Genomic DNA, 23,855 nt, shown 5'->3' on the forward strand with positions numbered 1-23,855 from the left:
ACACATAGTCCCTTTATGTGAAGCAAGTGTGTGGTGTGGTTGCCAAAGATATCAAGGGCCAGACTTCATAGACTTTCATGGGGATTTGCATTAACATCCATCGTTCAAAGAACTCGTGTGCAATCCATGTAGCAACAACAGTTTCCCTACATCATTCATCATCCCCAAGACCTACCCACGAGTTTGCCATACAATTGGACTCAATCTTAAGGGTCTTTTTCAACCTAAATGATTCTATGATTCTATACACAAGGAAATAGAACGTATACACTCTATACATTTTGAAATAGAGTCAGATGTGACATTAAAGCACTGTGACAACTTTGCACTAACTTTCTGTATTGAGTATTTCATGCATGCTCACACTGCCTGTTGCCAGCTACATTGTGTCATGTCAGCAACCGATCCAGCCTGCAGACAAAAATCAAGCCCTGAACACTGTACTTAAAGTAATAGCAACAATGCATCAAGTCAAGTACAACAGTGAAACAAACATCATAACAAGGAAATCCAACAGGATGAAAGCAGGTGGTCTGTGGTAACCCAGAAAGCTCAGAAGAATAGGGCTGAATATACTAAAGAGGACAGGAAGGTATCTAACCTGTCTGGAAATGGTGAGTGCACATTACCCCCTGTCATTTAATAAGGATACAGTTAAAAACAACATCAGTGAAGAGATTTGTTTGGAAGGATATGAAGGGGGAGGTTTCATATTTCCCCTGTCCCCAGAAGACACCCTTGTCTTTCCTTTCTTGCCACAGTGCTGAAAGCCCTTTTCTTTGGCCTGAGACCTTGTCAGCAAAGCTGCACTCCACTAAGTCTCCCAAACGTCCCCCTGGTCTCTCTCATTACAGCCACAAACACTCATTTGTTCCACTGGAGGTGGAAATTATGTAGCTGCAAATAGAGGTCGTTTAAATAAACTAGATCTACAAAGGTGTTCATCTGCATGCCAAGTTAACTGATGAATCATGTTAACAAGGCCTTTACATGCTTGAGTGAGTTTCACCAAATACATAAGATTCTAAATTTGGGTTTAGAGTGCAGTAGTTTCTTCTGATCTGAAGCCTCACCTACTGTTGATACAAGACATTTGTATAACCAGCTTTACATATTCCATGAAGCTGTTTGTTTTTAAGAGTCTAAGACTTAGGTTCAAGAAAGTGATAATCAGACTAGAACAAGTCAAGGTTTGTTCCAGCCCTGCACCAACCAAGAAAAAAACAACAAAGTAAAAGTTCTGAAAGGGAATAAAAAAGCTTTCCATAACCTACTAGCTGTGCTTTAGTGTTAAAACACTCTGCTTTACGGTAAAACAACAATCCTTCCTGGTTCCAGATAGAAAGCAACTTGAGTTTACAGCTTACTCCTTCTGAATTTTTAAAACAGACTTTTGAAGGGAAAAAATTGAACCAACTGATTTATAACGTTATCCAGTAACACAGATACACCAATAAACACGTAATAAGAACCATTTGATTTCAGTCCTTTTAGTCTTCAGGGATGCAGAAGTTAACCACACACCAGGAAGGGACTGAAACTTTTAATCACTACTTCCTCATAACATATCTGTGTTAAAATCTGTACACAATAGAAAGGATTAGTAGGCAAAAGCTAGCAACACCACGTGAGATAAAGACTTTTCCTGTTTCCAGGATAAAGCGGGTGACAAAGTATTGAAATGGGAGCAAAGTTCATCGGCTCTCACTAAAGGAAAGACCGAACAAATACTATGGGACAAACATAGGCAACAGTGGGGAAGGAGAGGAACAGATCTACACCAGAAACGCAGGTCCACTGAGTTTGATAGCTTTCAGGCAAAGGAGGTTCTGTAAAGAACCCTTCTTACACACCCATCCCCCATTGGGTCAGGTGCACCACATGAAACAGTTGATACCAGCTGAAAGTGTAGTCTACTCCACAGATACACAGTAATTCACTTGCACGCAGCATCAGAAAATGCAGCCCAAACCCCAGAAAATAAGAGTAAATGCAATAAATGCCAAAACTGCAATCAAGACAAAACATGAGATCTCCCCACAGCTTAGGATGGGCCCTTTTGTGTTACTTTTTGCAGCTGCAGCATTAGGACTAAGGTATATAAAAGCATCCACAGTGTTTTCTCACAGCTTTCAGCTTTCACCTCAGCAAACTGCCAAAAATGGGAAAGGTAAGTGGAAGCCCCAGTATGCCAATACTCTGCTCAGACACAGGCACTGGGATGGACTATGAGTCTTTGTAAATGTTTATATTGCAGATCATTCTTTATTAAGACAAAAGCTTCCGGGGCCACTGCTGTGAATGTAGCCGAGACCACCCTGACCTCTGGTCCTACATGAAACATTGCAATTCCATCCAGGTGGAAAAAGGCAGCTGGTTGATTTATGAGAACCCCAGTTATTTGGGACACCAGCACTTTTTAAAAAGGGGAGACTATCCTGACTTCCAGAAGTGTTACCATGTCTGCGACTCCATCAAGTCTTGCCACGTAATCCTATAAGTGAGTTCTGCTTGGCAGCGTATCACGGTTTAAGGAATTGGGTGTGGTTTACCCTTTAAGAATACAGTTATACAGTCTCTTCAAGTAACTCAAGAGACAGGCAAAGTTCAGTAAGGCAACCCAAAGTTTCACTGGAGATGGTGGAAATAATCTGTTCAATATCAGGGCTACTTCCAGGGTCTGTTCATAACTTGGAAACGCTGAAAGAAAGCTGAGTGACTGTTTCTAGGTAGAGAATGTTTTTACATTGCTCAAGGAAGAGCTAGCAAGGCCAGCTGATAGAAAGTTCTGCTGTAGGCTGATGTATGCAACTTGCTCACGACCATACTATGTTATGATTCAATGAAACAAGAACATGTTAAATCAAATTTGCAGTGGGTATGGCTTTCCTAACATAAAAGCTGTGTTGGCAAAGAATTAATACTTGCTTAAGTTCTTCTCTGGTTAGTAAGATATATTACAGAGCCATAGCAGCAGGAACATTGCACGTGACCGTGCTTCGCATAGCTCAGCAGTTTGCCACATGGCAATTGCCTGCACACCAGTGTATAATGGGAGCATATGGAGCAACACAGTAAGTGTCTTTTAGTAGCATAATTCTGAAAAAGCCACATTATTCATGCCTGGTCATGAGTTAAGTGACACAGATCATCTCAAAGTCACATGAATACGTCTTCTCCTATTGTCATAATATAGAGACCTTATAAATCCCATTTCTTCAAATCATAAAGCATCCTCCATTTGCTTCCTACCACACATGTGATCATACCCATTTGCTGGCACTCCTGAGCTCCTCCCTGTGGGTAAGAATTAAACCTCCTCTCTAAGCTTCAAAAGAGTGAATCTCTTCACAATCCCACCTCCAGAATAGAACACAACTTCTCAGAAATGCACATAGTAGCTGGGAACGTTTTTTTTTCTGTATGTCTGTCTTGTTCAGTAATGTCAGAATCAGTTAAATTTCTGTCTTTCCTACATTTTACCGTATTCTGTTTCCCACAAGATTCATCTCTCCAAGGCCAAATACTAGAACTCACTGATGATAGCCCATCTGTGCCAGCCTACATCTATCTCCCTGATATCTGTTCCCTCAAGGGTTTCGGTGGCTCTTGGATCTTGTATGAAATGCCCAACTTCAGGGACCAACAGTATTTACCAAAACCTGGGGAATACAGAAGATCCCCTGACTGGGGTGCAGTAAGTGCCAAAATTGTCTCTTTGCAGAGGCTAGCTAACTTGCACTGAGTTATTGCTTCCACACTAAATAAACAGTGAATGCATTCCAAAATCCTTGTTCAAACAAATGTTCCTTCACTACTACAAAGAAACTAAAGTTGTGCAGTCCAGAGGGAAATCAGATTCCTCTCACATTTTCAGGGGAGAAGGGGAATGCTTTAAAAAATATTCACAATTATCCAGCTGTTCCACTGTATGTGATAATTTAAATAACTGTTGAAGGCTCAACTGCATATTGATAACCCTGATAAGTGCAGAGCTCCTCAGTCATTACTTCACTGGATATAGCTATTAATGGGATGGTCTGATTCTTTAAGTTTTCCCCAGTTTTACAAGTTTTGATCTAGAAATAGATTCCAGCTCTGTACTTACCAGGGTTCACAATATGCAGTTGGACCTTTAGCAGTTATTTAAACTATCATGTACCATGGAACAAAAGTAAGTCCCAGTAATAGTTATATCTAGTGAAGTACTGACTGAGGAGGAAAAGGATAGAAAGATGCAGAGGAACTCAGAACAAGGTGTATTTGGCATCAAATTCTTCATGGAAACAAGCTTCTCTATGCTACCACCAGTATAGCAAAGCTTTCCAGTCTTATTCCTCCAGAAAGGATTTTTCCAGGTCGTTAAATCACACCACCTTTATACAGCACGTCTTAGTGAACCTTCATGAACTAGATGTTTAGTTGGTGTCAATCACCCTGCCCCTTCTAACCTCAGAGCTGCACTATATGCTGCAGCAGGAGATTGAGCCAAATCCCTCAACTGCCAGGCTATTCTGCATGAAAGAGGAATTAAATAAACACACCAGTGTGGACTAGAAACAGGACAACATTTTGTTGTGCTGGAAAAAGTCTATAGCAGCATTAATTATCGTTCAAGTAATTATGTATATGCCTACTAATCATCACTGAATCCTGTGCCAGCGGGCACTCTGCAATAATAAGAGCCATAATAAAATGTAACAAAGCACAGTTAAGGGATCTCACATCTTAACACACCTCTTTACATATAGGTAGTGGAGTCTAGATTTTTCCAGGCATACTTAGGCAGATATACTACTGCTCTTCAGCAAGGTGCTGGAGACTTTTGGAAAGAGAAAGCAGTACAGAGAGCACAGAACTACTAGGACACTCCACAATCTTATGTAGTACATGTTTAATTAAATAATTTCATCTGGGCTTTAAATGTTTGGCTTTGATTTTTGTTTTGCCTAGTAAACATTCTGATAATGGAGTATTTGAATAACACCAAACAACTTCTACAGCAGTGAGGTAGACTGCTTAAAACTCACATCTCCCCTTGCTAATGTCAGAGACCTCATGACCCATCAGTAATAGCCTGTTAGTGATCCTCACTGGCCTTTCCCTGACAACACTGGAGAGGAAAACAGAATTATTCCTTCCTTCTTGTCCTTTCTTTTGTAAATAGGACACTATCTCTGCCCTCCTGCCTGCCCTTTACCACACAAAGTAGGCTGTTCAGCTGCTGCAGATGTCTGGTGTACATAAGAACACCATGCTTCAGCCAGAGAGAAATAGAGCATGAGCGATTCAGCTCTCAAGGTGGGGTGTGAAAAAGCGTGTTTCCTCTTGTTCACAAATGCCTAATGTTGTGCATTTATAGGAACGGCACAGTGTAAGTAATAGGCGTGTTAGCACGTTAACCCAAGTTTGCAAAATAAAACAGCAGTTCAAGCGCAGTATCTACTTGCCTGCTTAGAACAGGGAACCAAAATATTTCATTTGCCTTCAGCAAGACTAAAATAAAGAAAAAACAGACCAGCTACCCAGACAGCAATTAACGTATGCCTACCTACTCCAATGAAGTATCTAGTTTAATTAGTGCAACTGGGAAATGTAGCTATGCAGTGATGTGTAGGTTACATGCTGGCATTCCTTTGGTCAAAGGCAAGAATGGACAGAAATGTACTATTCGGTGATCAGAGCAATAGTTAGGATGTCTGGATTCTTGACTCTGCAGCATCCTAGAGTTTGGGGGTGGCTAAACCTCTCCAATTTCTCTGAGACAGGAATGGTGGCAATTCCTAGTTTTCAAGGGGCACTGTCAGGTTTTAGTTGCTTTTGTCTGCAAATGCTGACAGAATCTCAAGCAGACATTAAGAACAAGGGTACTAGAGGAGAGGAGCACTGGAAATTCACAGAGAGCATCCAAGTTTTCGCTTAAAAGCCTTCTAGGTTCCTGTAGCTTGTTTTATGGTTGGTAGCAGGAACTACAGTTGCTGGCATGCAGGGTGTGTTTCTCTACACAAACACTCACTGCTATTTTCAGATTATCCCTATGCTTGATCTGAGGTGCAAAAGCAGTCACTCTCCACATAAAAGCAGCTGTCATAACAGCATACTAGTTGAGGGCAGTTGGAACAGATGTCAATAACCAGACTCCTCAGATCATGGATACTGTTTGGCTAACATGATATTTTGCTCCAGAGTTTAGGATCAACCCACAGCCCTTCCTGCAGTGCACAGCCCATCTGTGGCATAGGGTTTGGGGAGGAGGAAGTCTACAGGATTCAAGGAGAAGCTGGATGAGCCCTTGGAAGACAAATCCACTGAGGGTTATTAACAAAAGAGACGTAACCTCCTGCTCAGGAAGCCTGTTGAGCTAAAAATACTTGAGGTCTTGAAGTTTGAATGAAGTATCATACGCATTTGCTTTATATCTACCCTTCCCTCAATGACTACTTATGGTTGCAGTTGCTGCCAAGTTACTTGGCTAGCTGGGCCGCCAGTTCTACCCATGATGGCTGCTCTACATTTGTAGCTACAATGAGGAATTCACATATCACTGCCCCTACTCTGTTCTCTCAAGTTCCAAACTACATCGCCAAGCCCAGTGCCACTATATTAAACAATGAAGGACCATACAAGACCCAAAAGGCAAGCCGGCTCCACAAAGCAAGTATGATCACAGAAAGAACAAAAAAAAAAAGTGTAACACTTCCAAGCCTGTCAAAGATCTTTGAGAAATGCAGGCGCAGGCCTGCACACAGAAGCTGTTCCTGTAAGTGAATTAAATTTGCTTAGTATTAACCATCAGGAAGAAGTTATTTTTGATCCAAAGAAAGCTTGGAGGTATTCAGAAGCAACGGCTAGACTTATTCATACTCTTCCCTCAGTCTGCTTTCAGTGTTAAAGGCTACAACTTCCTCCAAGAGAGAGGCTGGCAGGAGCGATACCATTTACAACACCCATTAGAAGCACAACTAGAGCTGTATAAAAACAGGTCAGCTAAAGATTTGTACCTGCAGTTCTATATCTTCAAGAAATCACCATACAAGACTCATAGTGAAAGACACATGCAAGAAAGAACAAATATGTAACATTTTGGTTGAACAAGATGAGTATGAATAGTATGAGTATGGAGGAGTAGTGCCATTAGCGCTTTATTAAGGCCAACGAGTTTCAGAGTCTACATGGGTTAAGTTCCCATTTTTTGCAATGTTTTTAGCCTTTGATTTGAAGCCCAGCAGAATCAGAAACTGTCTTGACTACAGTGGCCTTCAGAGCCTGTGCTTGCTTTACTGGTAGGAAAATTTCCCCTGAGGTCAGTGGAGATGGACTGGTAATGAGTAACACCCAAGCAGGAAATCTGCATCTGAATTGCCAAGCTGAATTATCTGTCATCTCAGATCAATTTAAAAAGAACATCTTTGAAGAAAAATATTATTTCAGACCTTAGAGGGAAAAAATGAAATACATTCATTTATGATCCTGAAAATCCAAAATTCTACCTGTAACTGAGCCCATGGGACCAACTCTCCTCTTTAATTTATTACAGAGTGAACCTTACCTCTTGAATGGTCCCATAAAAGCAATGTCCTTCTCAGAAGTAGTTCTCCTGTGTACAGACTGGCAAGTTAACAGCCACAGTGTCATCATGGAGGTACCACATACCAAACCTGCAGCTGTGACACTACATGACTTAAGACAGACCAAAGCATTTACAGTATTTCCCATCTTTATTAAGAGTTACTTCTGTCAATGACCATTTGTAATGCTACGGATATCAAAATAAATCTTTCAGTTGCTTATTCCCTTCATGATGAAAAAAACAGTCCTGGTGCCTAATAGTTCCTGCTGCTATTTGGCATTAAGTCTGAAGTTCTGCATGGGACTGCATCACCCTCATTTCCAGTTCAGGGCCTACACTATGCTCTTTTGTTTAGCCAGGACCTCACATTGTAGACATGAACTCATGTTGACCCTCCATAGTGCAGAGAAGTAGCAACTTTCCCTAGGTCTAGGATTAGAAACCAGAAGAGAGACACATTATGTTAAGGAGTCTACAACCCCTTCATTGTGCAAGTGGGCCCCCACAAGTCTCACATACTTTGACAGCACACTGTTTATACAACACTGCAGGATCTTTAAAACCCTGCTTTCAAGTTTTACGACACTAGCCACCATTCAGGTCTCTGTGCCCTTTCTATGTCAGGACTTAGGCTAGCAGAGTCCCTGGAGGATTCACAAGGTCACAGGGCAGGGCACAGCCTTGGTTTCATATCCCACTCAGAAGCATGCACTGTGCTGCAGCCAACATCTATCTTCTGGGAGGCCACAGTGCTAAGATTTTGCAAGAATCCCACTTCCAGCAGCAGTTGGAGCTTTCCTAAGCCCATTTCCCTTTAGTTACTTTCCTTCATTTTTACCCTTCCCCAAACCAAGAGGAGTTAACCTGCCAAATATGGCAGAGTGCCCACAGGCCCCCAGTTGCTATAGCAGGTGTTCTTGGGACAACCTTACCCTATCAGCTGAGAGGGAATTAAGTTCAGACAGATCACCATAGACTACCAACACCTACACATCCTTAAACCTTCGTTGCTGCCATGTTTTTTTTCCCCTGAGACATTGATTTCTTTCTGGAACCATGCTGCAGATCCAGATCTGCTGAGCATTGCAAGGTAATTAAACCATTCATTAAACGATGTCTTAACTAAAACAGAATGATTTGAAGTGTAAGTATGGTAACTTCACCAATCACCAGCAATAAGATGGTGGACAGTAAGGGGTGGTTTACTTTGAGTCAAAAGTCAGTTTTGATTAAGGAAGGAGAACACTTCTACAATGCAGTCTTGTGCAGTAACAACTGGTGTCTGAGAGCATCTGCAAAATAGAGACACCTGTAGCATGAGTTTACAGACACTAGCTCTAGCATACCTAACCTACGTGACAGCAGACAAGAGGGGTAGTTCTATGCCTGAACACTTATCCATGAATCTTTACTGGCTGTTAGAGCTTGTAAGAACCTAGGCAGACCAAAGCTTATTAACACATACTATATACATAGTCTGAGAGAGTCGTTAAGATGTACCCTACACAAGAACATTCCTAGCACAGCTGCAAATTTAAGGCCTCTGGTAAGGGAGCCTATGCTACAGAAAAGGAGCAGAAGAGATCAAGTCACTGCCTGGCCCTTTTGCCACAGGGGATTAATTATATTGAAGGCCCCCTGTGGAAACAAGCTGAAAGGACAGAGAAGGACAAAAACACTCCCCATGGTCCCAGGCTACCCTGTGGTAAATTGCTTTCTGAATTTAAGTCCGTTGAATGGCTTAACCCTGAATATATGAAAGCAGAGCAGCCAGGGGCCAGAGGGACTTAATACTATTAGCCAGACCATCACCTCCCAGCTTTAGCTGTGGCCGGCCTCCAGCACTTTGAAAGCGAGCAACTAAAATCCCTGGATACCAGCTTATGTGTCAATGGGCAAATAAATTCCTTCCCACTTCCAAAGTTTGCAAACAACTAACAAGCCTTGAATTACCTGGGGTACAATGTGAATATGGTGACAGAAGGAAGGCTGAAGTCTAATTAAGTTTGCTGGCTTACCTAATAGAACAATTGAACCCTCATTTTGTGCAATCATAGCCAGAGAAACTACAGGCAAGCTGATCCTGTAGCTACCCTCAGCAAAACACTATCTCAAAGGCCTTGGCATCTTGAAAAGGCCAGCTTGCTCCTTTCCAATAGACACACCAGAAGCAATCTCAGGTTAATTTGGCTGGAATGCCTAGAAACTAGCATCCACAAAGTCCTATTTCTTTGCATAAAATGTGTTTTGGTAGTGGGAGTTTTACACCCAGCTGCCAAGGCCATTTGCTTACTTAGAATGTAAAGATTATTCCTTGCTTCTGTGCAAGGGTCTGTTTGTAAAGGACAATAGAAGAGTTGAGAGGCAGGTTCATTTCTAAGCATATTTCAGGTCTTCATTGTTAGTAAACAAAGGATTACCCCTAAGATATCAAGCAAAACCTGAGATAAAAGCTCTGCCATAGCCCTGTCTCAGCATGATTTTTGCTGGCCTGGGCCATGATCTCAGTAGAAGCCTTCGAGCTAAACAACAGGTTTGAAAATATCTGAAAGTCAGATATAGATTTTTGTCTTTTTCATTTGCTTCTACAGGAAATAAATAAGGTGTGTGGTTTTTCCTGCCACTTCAGAGGTCCCTGGACTCAAATCCAATGCAGCCCGTTCCTTTGTTGAATCTTTCCTTTACCTCAAATTCATGCCTTCTCCCTATCCACACCTTTCTCTCTACCCCTTCTGCTACCTGAACTTGCTGACTGACAAATTCAGTCCATAGTAAGTTGACTGAATTACTAATATACAGCTGCTGAAGAGAGATAAAGTACAAAATCGCAAATAATGAACCGAGTATGGGAAACAACCACTTTTGTAAACAGACAGTTACCACAAGACAGCAGCTAAGGAACAATGAACTACAAATGAACACTGCCTATCTAGCTATTTAAGGTCCCTGAAACTATTAGTACATAATTATGGAAGAGTAGGTGAAGAAAAGTCTAATAATTCGCTTTCACAGTTGGACCAATCCATAAACACATTTCAACGTACCGACATATAGCTGCTAACGCTTCTTTTTACATATTCCTCCATTCTTTGACTTCCATACCCTTAGCTGAGTCTTTATGAATATAAGTACATTGAAATATAAATTCACCTAGAATTATACGACTCCTGTGGGGACAAAGTTGTAGCCTACTTTTCTCCATTAACCTCTCTCATTATTGTTCATAGTTGCATGTGAAAAAGATCTCATTGTGAATACTGAATGCCTGATTGTACCAACAGGGAGAGACTAAACTTGACTTACACTCAGTGATGCAGACATCCACAAAGCCACCTTAATAACTTTACAGTAAGCAACCTGGCTTAGGAAAACCTCTAGAAGGTCAGACCAGGAAATCACTCGCCCTATATGCCACTGGAACAGACTGTCATGTTATACAACACAGATTCTTGACTTTTGCTTCAGAGAACCTACATAAGGCAAGAACTGCTATACAAGCAGCAGTTATTGCCTATGCCCACTGGGATAACTATGTCACTACAACCCCTGCAGAGCGGACAATGGCTGCTTTATAGTTTGTGAGCATCCTAATTATGTGGGCGGCAGCACTTAACAAGGGAGGAGTCTCCCATTTCTACCAGAGGATGGTTTTTTGTTGTTTCACTAGGGCTTCTTGCAGGACTTCTGTATGTGGGAGCAGCTACTGTCACTTGCAAAAGTCAGTAATGCAAGAAAGCAGACCAGTACCTCAAGGGAGGATCAGGATTTGTACATGGCTTTGCTTGGGCCTGACTGCTTTGAAGGGAGCAAGTTCTAAGAAAAGTTTGAAATAGGCTGTTTCTTACTCTAGAAAAGGCTGTAAGAAGATGTGATAAAAATTTGTAACTCAAAAAGCCTGCTGCAAAGAGCTTCCTTTTACTGTGGAAGGGACAAATAGCAATGGTTGCATTTGCTTCAAAGGTGATGCAGGTTGGCTGTTAGGGAGGAGCTCCTAGCAGTAACTCAAGCCCTGAGATAAGTCCCTCAGGGAGGAGGCAGAAGCTCTTTTATTCCTAGAGGCTGTTCACAGAGAGGGGTCCAGGGTGGTTTAAGCACAGAAGATCCTGCCCTGGGGACAGAGCTGGACTCTGAGGTCTTCGTTTTTTTCTTGATGGAAAAAATTATGTTGCAACCTCAAGGCGGGAGACTATTGTGGCTAGCAGCAAGTACCAGAGTACATGTATCACACAACTAAAAATAATTTTACAGGCTCACTTTTGTCAGTGTCCCTCCATCCATGCTAGGAACTATGTTTAGATATGGCAGTAAAAGATAATTCTCCCACTCCCACACTGCTGATCCACACGATAGAACACTGAGCACAGATTAGCCCTTAAATTTCTCCAGGGAAACTTCACTGATCTTCTAAAAGCAACACAAATATGCAAAGAGATGTTGTAGGGAATGATGTCAGACTGCCTCTGGGCTCGTAGTGACACTTATCCATCCCTAGCAATTTTTTATACAGCAGACAATATAATGATACTGCACAGTTAATTCCTTTGCAAAGGATTTCCAAACCTTGCATGAAACCATTGCAGTGGTGTGGAAATCCCCTGCAAAGGAGTTGACTGTGTAACAAATGGCGATGGATGCTTCATCATGTGAAGCTGTGCAAGATTTACCTAGGTAAGGAGACAAACCAGCCGCAGAAGGACCAGGGCTGCAGCCAGAGGTTGCAGGGCTGCGATTCTCCCTGCAAACTAGGGAGAGAGCCTAGGTCTCCTTAAATCTCATTCTCCCTGCTTTGGAGCCTGACACATTGATTTCCAGCCCCACTGTCCAAGGGAGCAGGCGGACACAGAGGGAAGCCCGTGCCCCAGGGGAGTGCCCTGCGAGTTGTACTAGAAGGACTGTTACTGAAGGAGCAGGAGGAAAGTCCTTTGCTGGAGCGCTCTGCCTCGGGAGGGTCAGAGCACTGCAGGTATGCTTGGGAAGAGCCATACCGGTAAGCTAAGGAATGTTCTTTTCACATTTCTCCTTTGGAACTTTGACTTATTTTAGGAGCGCTTTTAGTCCTATGCAAGCTCTGCATACAAGGTATGGGCTGCTTTAAAGCGGTAGCAGATTGTACGTATGTGTTTATCCACGCCCCTCAGGAGCATATGTAAAACACACGCTTGTGCTTGGTAGCGTTTATCGCTTGTAAAACAGCACGGAGGTTTCCTGAGGTGCTCCGTCCCACGAGGATCGGGAACGCCGGTGGTTTTACGAGCAAACAGACTCCTCAGCTGGGGCGCCGCGGGCTGCGGTACGCCTCCGCCACCGCCAGGGCTGCCCGCCGCGACCCCGGCCCACCCCGCAGGCCTCCCCCGGCCCAGCCAGCGGGCTCAAGCGGGACGCCAGGGCCGCCGGGCGGGCCCTGGAGCACAGCCCCAGCCGCTCCGCCTGCGGGGAGGTGTGCCGGCCCTGCTCTGCCCGCAGCCAAGATGGCGCCCGCTGCCTCCCTGCCCCTCGGCGGCGGCCCGGGGCGTGTGCCGGAATGCGGGCGGGGCGGGCTATGTGGCGAGGCCCGGCTCCCTCCGCCGTCCGGCGTTGCCCGGCCGCCAGCCGCCGTGGCCTGGGTAGGCTGCGGGAAGAGGCCGCGGTGGGAGCTGGGGGAGGCCGTGGGCGCGGTGGGTGGCGGCGCGGGGCGGCTGCTCTTGCACGGGAGCGGGCGGTGGGGCGGCGCGGGGTTCTCCCGCGGGGTCGGGAAACACCGCGGCCGGTGGCGCCTCTGCCTGGGCAGCCGCTGATCTGCGGGAGACGCCGGTGCCCGGGCCCGGCTGTGGCGCCCGGAGGGGGGGCTGGGGGAGTGGGGCGGCGGCGGCTGTCACGGCCGGGCGCGGCGGGGCGGGCCCCCGGCGGGAGGGAGAGCCGCGTTACCGCCGCTCCCCGGCCTTCAGGGCTCCGGCGTCCCCCTCTCGGCAGCCCTGCTGCTTCCCCGCGCTGGCTCCCTGCGAAAGAGAGAAAGCGCCACGAAAACTAGAAACCAGTTTTCTCCGTCTTAGGGGTAATAATGTCAGAGACGAAGGCAATGCGACCTGCCGCCGCGTAATTCCCGAGGTCCTCTGTGGGCTTTAAATACGGATTTGTTTTTTCCTTTTTGCACCAAAGGCCTGAAGGGTATGTTTCCACTTTCAGAGATTAAAACCAAAGCAATGCTGGTGAAGAACGGACATGCTTGACACTTATCTGCAGTTGCTTGTGTTGTGCTACGTTGTTTACCCGAAAAGGAGAGACTGAGACCCTGTTACTTTCATCCTTGGCTTTTTCTCGGGTTATGATATAACTAATAGTAAAGCAAAAACTGCGGGAAGAGCACCCGGGAGCTGAGCATGGTAGGATCTTGAACAAAAGTAGCTGCTATCGACGAAAAGAGGAAGGGAAGGAATGGCATCCCGAGAGAGGCTGTATGAGCTTTGGATGCTTTACTGCAGTAAGGTAAATATTTCGGGGGGGGGGAGGGGGGAGGGTTGTTTGTGTGGCTTTTTCCTCTTTTGTTTCGAAGTCAGTTATTTAAAATGTGTCTAATATCTTTTAACACGTTAAAGTTGCATAGACTTGTCTAGCTTCTCTAAGGCTATAACGGCACTTCTTAGACTATTTACAACCTTATCTCTTGATTTGCTGTTCAGGTTGGGCTTTTTTGTGTGAGGTGTGAATTGCACAGTATTCATGGCTCAGCTTAAGCAGTTACTGTAGCTGTATCTTTCAATTATGTGAATGCATATGTTCATATAATTCTCTGTTTTGTAGGGCCGTGGCATTAAGATGTATTGTATTAATTTAATTCACTGTTCTCTAGTATTTAGTTTTATATACTTACTGTTTTCTGTGCAGCTCCAGTTTCATTTAAACTTTATTAGCGAAAGCGTTACTAAGTTACTCTTGAGTCTTCCTTTGCTGGTTGTCACCACAACATATAAGAACTCCATTAATAATAATGAATTTCCTTCACCTGGCATGAATGTTGTTAAAATACTGCCCTGCCTCCATTTGCATTTTATGGTGTAAAGCAATCCATATGTTCAAAGCAGGCGTCCTAATTGCCACTGGGCATGCTGAGTATGTACACAAATTGGATTACAGATTATCTAAATAGATATCTGTAAAATAAGGAACGTACAGAAAAGAACTGTAAAGGCAGGGGAAAGGATTGGCCTACTGTCATACAGTGACTCAGTGGCAAGTGGCAGTGGCTTTTGGTGGCCATATTATCTGGTTTCGTTTTGCCTTTGCTCTTTGAGGTCTCATGCTTCGTATGTGTCACAGTTTCTTTAACTTTTCAAACCAGTAGGGCGTTAAGGGTAGAAAAACGTTCTTTTCTTCTTCTGGGTTCATTTCTAGAGAAGGCCTATCTCAAGAGCATAGAATGTGAGACTTTAAGTACAGACCATCTTAACCACCCATTTGCACAAAGCAGCGGATAAAGATTTCACAAAACGGTCTTAATTGTAGCTTTACTTAGTTTTTGTGTGTGTGAATTTGCCACCCTAATGGTCTCTATATAGTTAAAACTGGTGCAAATGTAACAGCATGGTATGACTTCTTACTGCTACCCACGTGGGTGACCTGTTGGGTTGAAACATATTTGCATAGACCTTTGCCTTTTAAACTACTGTAGTAATGCCAATGGTAGTAGGAAATGGACTAACTCTAGAGGAGATGGATGTTTTGCCAGTGAGTTCATCGATGTAAGAACAAAGACACTTGGAACAGACTCCAAGAATCCAGGCTTTCCTCGCCTTTGGGAAACACAGGGCTGCAGAGATAAGCCAAGCTCTGAATTTCTTTGCCCAGCCACTCTTTGTCTCTTTCCTCCCTAGTTCTTTATAAAATTATTTTGTCTGTCTTATGTCTTCTCCTTTGCTTGAATGTTTCATTCAGGCTGTATGCTTTCCATCTCCATGTTGTCCCCATGCTAGCAGGAAGTTTGCGTAAATAAAGGAGTGCTAGTTAAAATGTGTCCTTTAGATTACTTATAGGGTGTACAGTTTCTTTATGGGAATGATGCATACTTAGTCCAGTCAGCTCTCAGGTGGTGGAGGATAGACTATTTTATATACTCAGCCTCCATGAGCTGTCAGTGACGTTTTTGGCCTTATTTCTTCCAGACCCATATATGATTAATATGATTAAGGACTTGAAAGGTGGATTCATATGTTGATAAGGACTTGTTCTTAAGTAGGAAAATGCTTTTTTTTTTTTAAATACAATAGCTTGTCTTCAAAACCTGAAGGCAACTAGAGTGATTCCAAAAAGGAGTCTTCACTTTTTCAAAAAGTGCTAGACACGAAAGTGATTTTTCAGTCTCTCTCTCAGCTGCTTCAGGTTAAAATGATATCTCATTCTGCTTGAGGCCGGCATCCAGCATAACAGTGTTTCATCCTGGATAAGTTTGGTGAAGTTAAGAGCAACTGAAGAAGCTAGGTTTAGGATGAAATCTGTTGTGGAGCCTTAATGTAAATTAGAGTGTTCAGTCATGTGTTGAAAATGTCTGTGTGCTGTACTTTGTTCTCCTCTGAGCATGTAGCACAATGAGAAGGTGTAGCAATAAATAATCACCAGTGACAGGATATAGTGGTTTAGGGAGAAGTCTCTCTATACCTGGGACTGCCTAGTGAAGTGTAGTATTGTATCCTGTATGTTGCACTGCATGACCCTGTTGTGGCTGACATCCTGGGAAGGAAAGCTAGGCAATTTCTCCAAACTACAAAACCTGCTGGAGAGTCACAGCTGAGTAGGGTGGGAATTTGTTGTGCCACAAATCCCAAATATGTGGCTTTAGCTTTTGCAGCCTCGTTAGCTAAAGAAACAGTGAAATCCAGTCTCCTTTTTTGTGTGATGCTTCAGATTGTTGCTAGTAAGTAGCCTTGTTTGTCTTGCCTTTTTTAGATTATCAGGTCCCTTCGTGATAGTATGTTAAATATAGCACATTGTGCTACAGCAGCAAGGCTTTTCATGGCTTTAAAGTGATGGGTAATGCTGTGTTTTACCATCTTACCATCTATCCTGGGTCTTGACTCCTGTTCTTTGTGATCACTTGACTTCTCTGGCAGCGTCAGGTGTCAGTTGCAATAAATGCTTTTCTGCAAAGTAACTTTAGGAAGGCATCTCTCTGTTTTCCTTGCCTCTTGTGCAGTTTAGCAATTGGAGATTTGGGCAGACAGCAGCATGTAACTAGGATCCCTGCAGAAGTGGTCTTTAGATGACACCATGTATAAGGTGGTTTCCTTTTTGCTTTTCTTTCTTTTCAGATTATGTTTGAGTGGCTGCAGAAGTTCATTTTTAGTTGGTATTCAGTTGTTTTTCATCTGGCAGTTTCTAATCTAAGGTTGGGGTCTGGTTTTGGATTCTTTTTTTTCTGCTTCTGTTGCCCTAAAAGCTATCTTGCAGGTCAGTAGCTACAAAGTTGCAGATTAGCCTGCTGTTTAAGATGCCCAATGAAAGTAGTAACGACACATGGTCTGACGTTACATAGAAACAGTGAAAAATTCATTAAATTTAGTGAAGTTTAGATTTGAGTCACTGGGGTAGTATCACAGCATTGTATTGTTAATAGTCTGAGCTGTTCCTGCCTTGAGTTTTCTTTTTTAAAATCATGATGTCAAACTTTCAGCAAAGAAAGCACTGTTAAGGATGCAACTTGCTGGTATATTTTTTTTCTGATAATTTTCAGTTTCAAAATAGATTTTTCTTTTTTTTTCTGTTCAGTTCTCCATTTATGTACAACGCTGTTATTCACTTGAATATTGATATAGATGTAAGCTGCTGTACTCTCATGCAAATTTAGGAATGTGTGCATTTTGAGATAATTGTATTATGTGTAGAGTATGTCACACAGGTCCTTTCTGTAGAAGTCACTAGGAAAACTTTCCTCCAGTAAGCTAGGTAGACAATGGTGGTATCGAGCATAGTGATTGTCAGTTCAAAGCCTTCAATAATCTACACAGGAGCATGAAACACTTCTTATATAAGTGCATAGGCTGAAAAAGCTTTACTAACATAAGTGTACAGCAGGAGAAGAGCTCTATTAGGTGAACTGAAGTAGCCTGGGAAAAGGACATGCTTTCATGTGTGTCTGTGACTTTTTCATGTTCATGTGACTGAGGTAACCTCTACCAGTTTTGCCTTGTAGCCTTAGACCAGTATGGCTGTAATAGATTTACTATTGTAACATTAGTTGATTAACCTTTTCTTAGATGTTAATTATGTATCAATATACAAAATCAATTTGTGTTTTATAATCCTCTGAAGTAACAGTTACTGCTGATTCAAATTAGAGATTCAACCTCTGTCTTAGATAAGATTTTAACTATGTGTATTTCATCTCCTTCAGTTGTTCTGGTAGGCGTTTCGGACTCTTAGACATAAAGCATGTCAGGATTTCTGATATTTATTATTTTACTCAGAAAGTGATCAGATACCCTTTTATATGGAAAGAGATTTTTCTCCTCTGTCAAAAAAAACCCAAAACCAAATTGCCTTCAGGAGGGGTTTCAAAGGCATAAATACAGGCACTTAGCTGCCATATGCAACTTGGAAAATCTTCAGCTGTCATTGTACTACAGTGGTTCTGAGCTTTTTCCTACACTCTGGTCTTCAGCAAAGCCCTGATTTCATTTAAACACTGCCTTTTCTTGTAGGTGATGTAATAGTTTGAAGGGAAAGCTGTGAGTCTGTTCTTCAGCCAGCTTCTAGCCTGTGCTTTGTATTTCAAAGAGGGAACACTCAGTCTTAGTGTCATTAATCAGTAGGGACTCAGTGTGTTAGCAGTTATAAAGCTAATCATGATGTTCTGGTCTTTACTAATGCAGGTAGCTGAGACAATCACATCCATTGCTGTGTTAAGAGCAGCAGACTTCTGTACAGGCTGTCATCTTAAATGCGCTTTCTTGTGTTGTGCTGTATTTCTTATTTGTTTTTACAAAATCTGATTGTATTGAGACAAATATGTTGTAGTTTACTCTCTCGCATAGTGAGGGATACCTATATATTATAAATATTTTCTCTTAATATTGTAGCATAGAAAGTAATGTGATGGTACTTTATAGGCGAGCGTTTTCTAGTACTAAGTCAAAAGCTGGATGCATTATCCTAAAAATGTCCTAAAGTGGTTAAAGTCCTGCTATTTTGAGTTATTTTTTTCCTCATCTGGGGTCCTTATAGGCTGCCTTACAGGAATCAGAAGAAGATCTGAATGAGAAAATAACTGGTCTTGAGTTTCTGTGTTAGTCAGGAGCAGACCACTGTGATGAGTGCAGTGCTACAAACTGTGGTGTGCTAGGAGTGCTAGCTTTTCTGTAAATATATGGCTGTCTCTACAATTGGAAGACAATTGCAATGCAAATACTTAGAAGGTGAAGCTTTAGCATATAAACATGTGCATTTAATTGGCCTCAGTTAAACTTGTGTTTGCATATGAGGACTAAACAGGTCATTTAAATTAATGGGTACTCTGTGCTGTGAGAAGAGTCTGTGAAAGAGAATAGTTTCCATTAATTCCCTGTTCCTGTGTCTTAATCCTAACATACTGTATAGAATTGAGATAAATTTGACTTTGAATTATGAGAATAAATTTATGTGCCTTGGATCAGATCCTTTCAAGGATGTGCCCCTTGGGGGAAATTCTGTTAGCATCAGCCACCCTGTGTTGGGTCAAAACTAGCATAAGAAGAAGGCAATCTTTGGTAGTCAAAAAACTTGGCTTGGACCAAGAATATACCAGTTTTCTCAGTGTGTGGTGTTACAGTCTTGCTAAGCTGACCTACTAACTGGTTGTCACTGACAAAAGGGGTCATCCTGATGGATCGTCAGCATCCCTTCACTACTGTTTTACAAAGTACTGCTTCCCACACGATATTTTGTAGTTCAATTGAATCCCTCAGTTACCTGCATCAGAAGATTGGGGCATTTAATGTGATGTTCAGCAAGTGACAGCCAATATATACTTTCTGGAAGAGTATTATGAAATTACAAGGAATGGTTCATCAGTTTATATTAAATACAGTGAGTTTTTGCTTGTAAGAGGTTTTTAACCTTTGTCCCTGTATAAAGTTGGAACGTATTTGTAAATAAACAAAGTAGTTTATGATCAGATCAGCTTTTAGACATTACTATTGTAAGGCTGCATAAAGCAGTATGATTCAACTGAATTTGTTCACCTAATGATGTTGTAGTTGTGTTTCTCAAATAAATGTGGCTTTAGCAAAATTATGCTTAGTTGTGGTGATGCATGTAATTCGCCAAGAATATAGTCTTTGACGTTAAACTGTAAGCCCCATGTGAAACACTGACCTTTGCATCTCAAATATGATCTCATCCTGACTTAGCTTGCACTTGTCTTTCTTGTGCAATTGCTGATTTGTCAGTGATTCATATCACATTACTATATATCGCCTTTGTTATATTAGATAAAGAAGTATTCAGCTCACAGCTAGACGAATGCTTGGGCAAACCAAATGTTCAGTAAAAGTAGTTTTTCATAAGTCACTCATGGAAATTCATGCCTCCGCTAAAACTAGTGAGTGAAGATTTATTAAACAATTGCTCTGTAAAATATCTTCTCTGCAGATTGTTTTAAACCTCTTCATTCTGAGAGAGTGTAACTTGTAAAAGAGCATGTCACAAGTCACTTGCGGCCATGTGTTGGTGAAAATATTCTGTCTTTGTGGGATGCTGGGCTAAGAATGGATATAGATAAACAAGAACAGTTGGTCCTCAACTCTGAATTTACTGTCTGCTATTTAAACAGATGTCTCATAGTCCAAGAACTAACATAATTCTGATATTGACAAATATAGAACTTTTCATGTAAATAACTGATGTGTATATACAAGACATTAGTCTTTTAACTAATAGTAACTGTTACCTTCCTTAATTATGGACCAGGGCAACCTTGTGCTGATGGTTGTTCAGGCACAGAACAAGGACTCTGCCATAGAGAACGCAGACTTCAGATTGAAGTGAGTCAGCAGATAAATCTAAACAGCCAGAGGTATAAGAAAACCATAACGTTTTGCAAGCTACAGATAAATTCTTTTTGTTTCTTATTCTACAGTATGTTTGGCAATACATGTATGTAGTCGCTACTTCTAGATGAAGTGTCTGAGGTTTGTCCGTGTGTTTGCTGTAAGATTCAGGGTTTTACCGGTCGGTGTCCAGCATGAGATTGACTCCTACATGTCCACAGGTTTGTGGCTTAGTGCTATACAGAATTAATGAGAAACATCTGATTCTGAACACACCAACAAATGTATTTCACATCAAGCTTTTACTGAAATGAGAGCCAAGCGTCTCTTAAATGGAATAATTATTCACAAAGCTAGAAACACAGGCTTCTGGTTCTGTGTATTGATGTACTAATATAAGAGCAAATTTAACAAACACTGGGCTGTTGTGTGGTATCTGAGTTATGACACTTCTAACCTGGTCATCTGGTTCAGATCCAGGGATCCCCGTTTCCTGATAAAAGAATATTGCAGAATCAAAAATGCAGTATGTTTGTGCTGTAACATGGAAATGGGAGAAAGGCTTGCCAGCTGCCCATTGAACAGCATTGTGGCTTAATGCCTGAATCCAAATGTTGTCAATAGATACTGTTAAAATATTTACAGGCTTCAGAAAGGTTTAACAGCTGCCACAGAAGAGAGAAGACCTTCTCTAATTACTGAGCTTTTCTTGATGAAAGAAACACGTACATGTATATAAAAGGGAAAAAAATCATCAAAAGTTGCACGACTCGACAGCACAGCATGTTAATTTATGAAGCAATTTGTTTAGACAACTTTTCCAATTTATCTTCTAGTAAATGGGAAGCTACAGTAGAGCAGGATGGGAGATACAACACGAAACACCAAGAAATGAAAACTGTGCTAGATTATTCTCATTGCAAATGCTGTTTGACATCTCACTAAGGCTTCTCCACGCATCTGCAAATCTAAACAATAGCTGTTAGATTTCTGTGCTGATAAAATATGTGTGTGGTGATGCATTCTCTGATATTTTAAGCATTTATGGTAACCTATTTGTATGATTTATGACTGAGGATTGCATGTACCTGTAGTAAGCAATAGGAATAAGTGGCATTACATAATTGTTTGTCCATTGAGTAACACTGCTAACTATGGCTGTGTAAAATTAGGAATTAAATTTAACTGTAAGAATGGCTAATTATACTAGTACCTAAAAGCAGAGCATATTCTAAAACAGTGAGGATATTTAGAGGTTAAATTCCAAAGGCTTTAAAGGCTTTTGAATGCTTTATCAAAAGGGCATTTGAGGGAGACACAAACAAAATCTCAAAATAAATTCATGATTAAATACTACTCTCACATAGCACAAAGAAAGCATAAAGTCAAAGCAGATGCTAAACCTTTAATTATTTAACATAGAAAATACACTTTTATTTAAATAACCAGTCCTAGTAAGCTTGGCTTTTAGACTGAAGCTGTGGGGGAGGGGCAGGAATAGGGTTGAAGATAAACCTTTGAGGACATATTCCTGAAGTCTGAATGAAAACTGCATGAGCTCGTGTGCTGGTTTTGGCCGGGATAGAGTTGATTTTCTTCATAGTAGCTAGTGTGGGGTTGTGTTTTGGATTTGTGTTGGAAACAGTGTTGATAACACAGGGATGTTTTTGTTACTGCTGAGCAGTGCTTACACAGAGTCAAGGCTTTTTCTGCTTCTCACCCCACCCTACCAGCCAGTGGCTGGGGGTGCACAAGGAGTCGGGAGGGGGACAGCTGACAGCCAGGACAGCTGACCCCAACTGACCCAAGGGATATTCCACACCATAGGACATCACGCTCAGCATATAAAGCTGGGGGAAGAAGGAGGAAGGGGAGGACGTTTGGACTTATGGTGTTTGTCTTCCCAAGTCAGTGTTATGCGTGATGGAGCCCTGCTTTCCTGGAGACAGCTGAACACCTGCGTGCTGATGGGAAGGAGTGAATGAATTCCTGGTTTTGCTTTGCTTGTGTGCGCGGCTTTTACTTTACCTATTAAACTGTCTTTATCTCAACCCACGAGTTTTCCTATTTTTACTCTTCCAATTCTTTCCCCCTATCCCAGCAGAGGGGGAGTGACTAAGTGACATTGCCATGCTTAGTTGCCAGCTCGGGTTAAACCATGACAGTTGGATTTCAATTATTAGGCAGAATTGGTACTCTTTTTATTGTCAAATATCATCCAACAGAATCTACCTAAGAACCTGTAGGAGTATTCCATAAAACATTTAAAAACTAATAAGGCAGAGGTTGAAAAGGTAGCACTTGCATTGGAAAGAAAGAAGTTAGCATTATTGCCAGAAACATATAAAGTAAAGTGAAAATGAGGCAGTTTAAGTCCTTTAATAACTAGCAAGTGTATTCTTTTAATATTAGTTACAATTTTAGGAAAACATCATACATATGATATGTAAAACATATGGTTTGCTGCCAGTTATCACTTGGAATGTGGAAGGAGAATTTAGGAACTGGAAGAAAGCTTTAAAAGTTATTGAAACTTCTTATTCTAAAAGCATCATGCAAAAAGAGTAAATGCTTGGCTTCTGTTAACCGACAATATATGTGGGGCATCAGCTCAGAGTTTCCAGTGATGTAATCCTCATAAGTTTTTGTAGAAAGTGGTTGTGGTAGGTGCAGGCTGCTTTTAAGTCACCTTGCCAACTCTGTCAATAAATGTTTGGCTAATGCATTCAGTTTTATAAAACTTAGTATTATTTCACCAGTGCTTTCGCTGAACTTAGGACTAGCTGGAATGAACAGTTTTCTTGATAAATGGCTGAAGCTTTGTGGGAACTCTAGGCTAAATAGTTTAGTATGCTCTGAGAAACAAGGAGGGAAACAGCTTTATTTGATGTTCCTGAATTTTTCTTTTTCTTTTAAATAACAATTTTGGTTATATCTGTAGCGTTCACATGCTTTCAAGGGCAAACCTGGAATTTGGGAGAGAAGATACTGTGATGAGAAGGATGGTCCTTTAATATTTGTTGTGTATAATAACCTAAAATACAAAAAAAGGTCTCAAAAAATGGCAACGAGTAAAGTGGCTCTGGTATCACTGCATACAGTTTTTTCTCCACAGGACCCTGCATCACTCACTACACTGGATGGGTAAAGCTTTGGGAATAAAGCAGGGTGTAAAGAGCAAGAGTGGTTTTTGTAGAAATCTGACCTCATTATTTACTGTGCTAATCATTTATGAACTGTACCAGCAGAAATGCAATGGATGCCAAAGAGCAGTTGCACAAGTAACACAAATT

General features: G+C 41.8%; 2 protein-coding genes across 10 annotated transcripts in view; both read left to right on the plus strand.

Moving 5' to 3' along the window:
• Positions 1–2,161: 2,161 nt before the first annotated feature.
• Positions 2,162–3,745, plus strand: LOC142057020 (gamma-crystallin B-like). The gene is given in 3 exon segments (XM_075092501.1): positions 2,162–2,170; positions 2,258–2,488; positions 3,596–3,745. Coding segments are annotated over 3 exon segments (390 nt in total).
• An 8,710-nt stretch (positions 3,746–12,455) lies between these two features.
• The window catches only part of NBEAL1 (neurobeachin like 1), a 90,626-nt gene continuing 79,226 nt past the window's right edge, over positions 12,456–23,855 (plus strand). For 6 of the 9 annotated variants that reach the window (XR_012660672.1, XM_075093678.1, XM_075093682.1 and 3 more), the window contains exons 1-2: positions 13,134–13,224; positions 13,733–14,032. Coding sequence is in view for 8 of the 9 variants with exons in the window: in XM_075093678.1 (XP_074949779.1) it covers positions 13,982–14,032 (51 nt within the window). In the remaining variant the exon portion in view is untranslated. Of the gene's footprint in view, positions 12,534–13,032; positions 13,225–13,429; positions 14,033–23,855 lie in introns of those variants that run through there. The other 3 variants (XM_075093681.1, XM_075093680.1, XM_075093679.1) reach the window with 3 other exon arrangements.

Source organism: Phalacrocorax aristotelis, chromosome 5 (genome assembly GCF_949628215.1).
Source record: "Phalacrocorax aristotelis chromosome 5, bGulAri2.1, whole genome shotgun sequence".
Classification (NCBI taxonomy): Eukaryota; Metazoa; Chordata; class Aves; order Suliformes; family Phalacrocoracidae; genus Phalacrocorax; species Phalacrocorax aristotelis.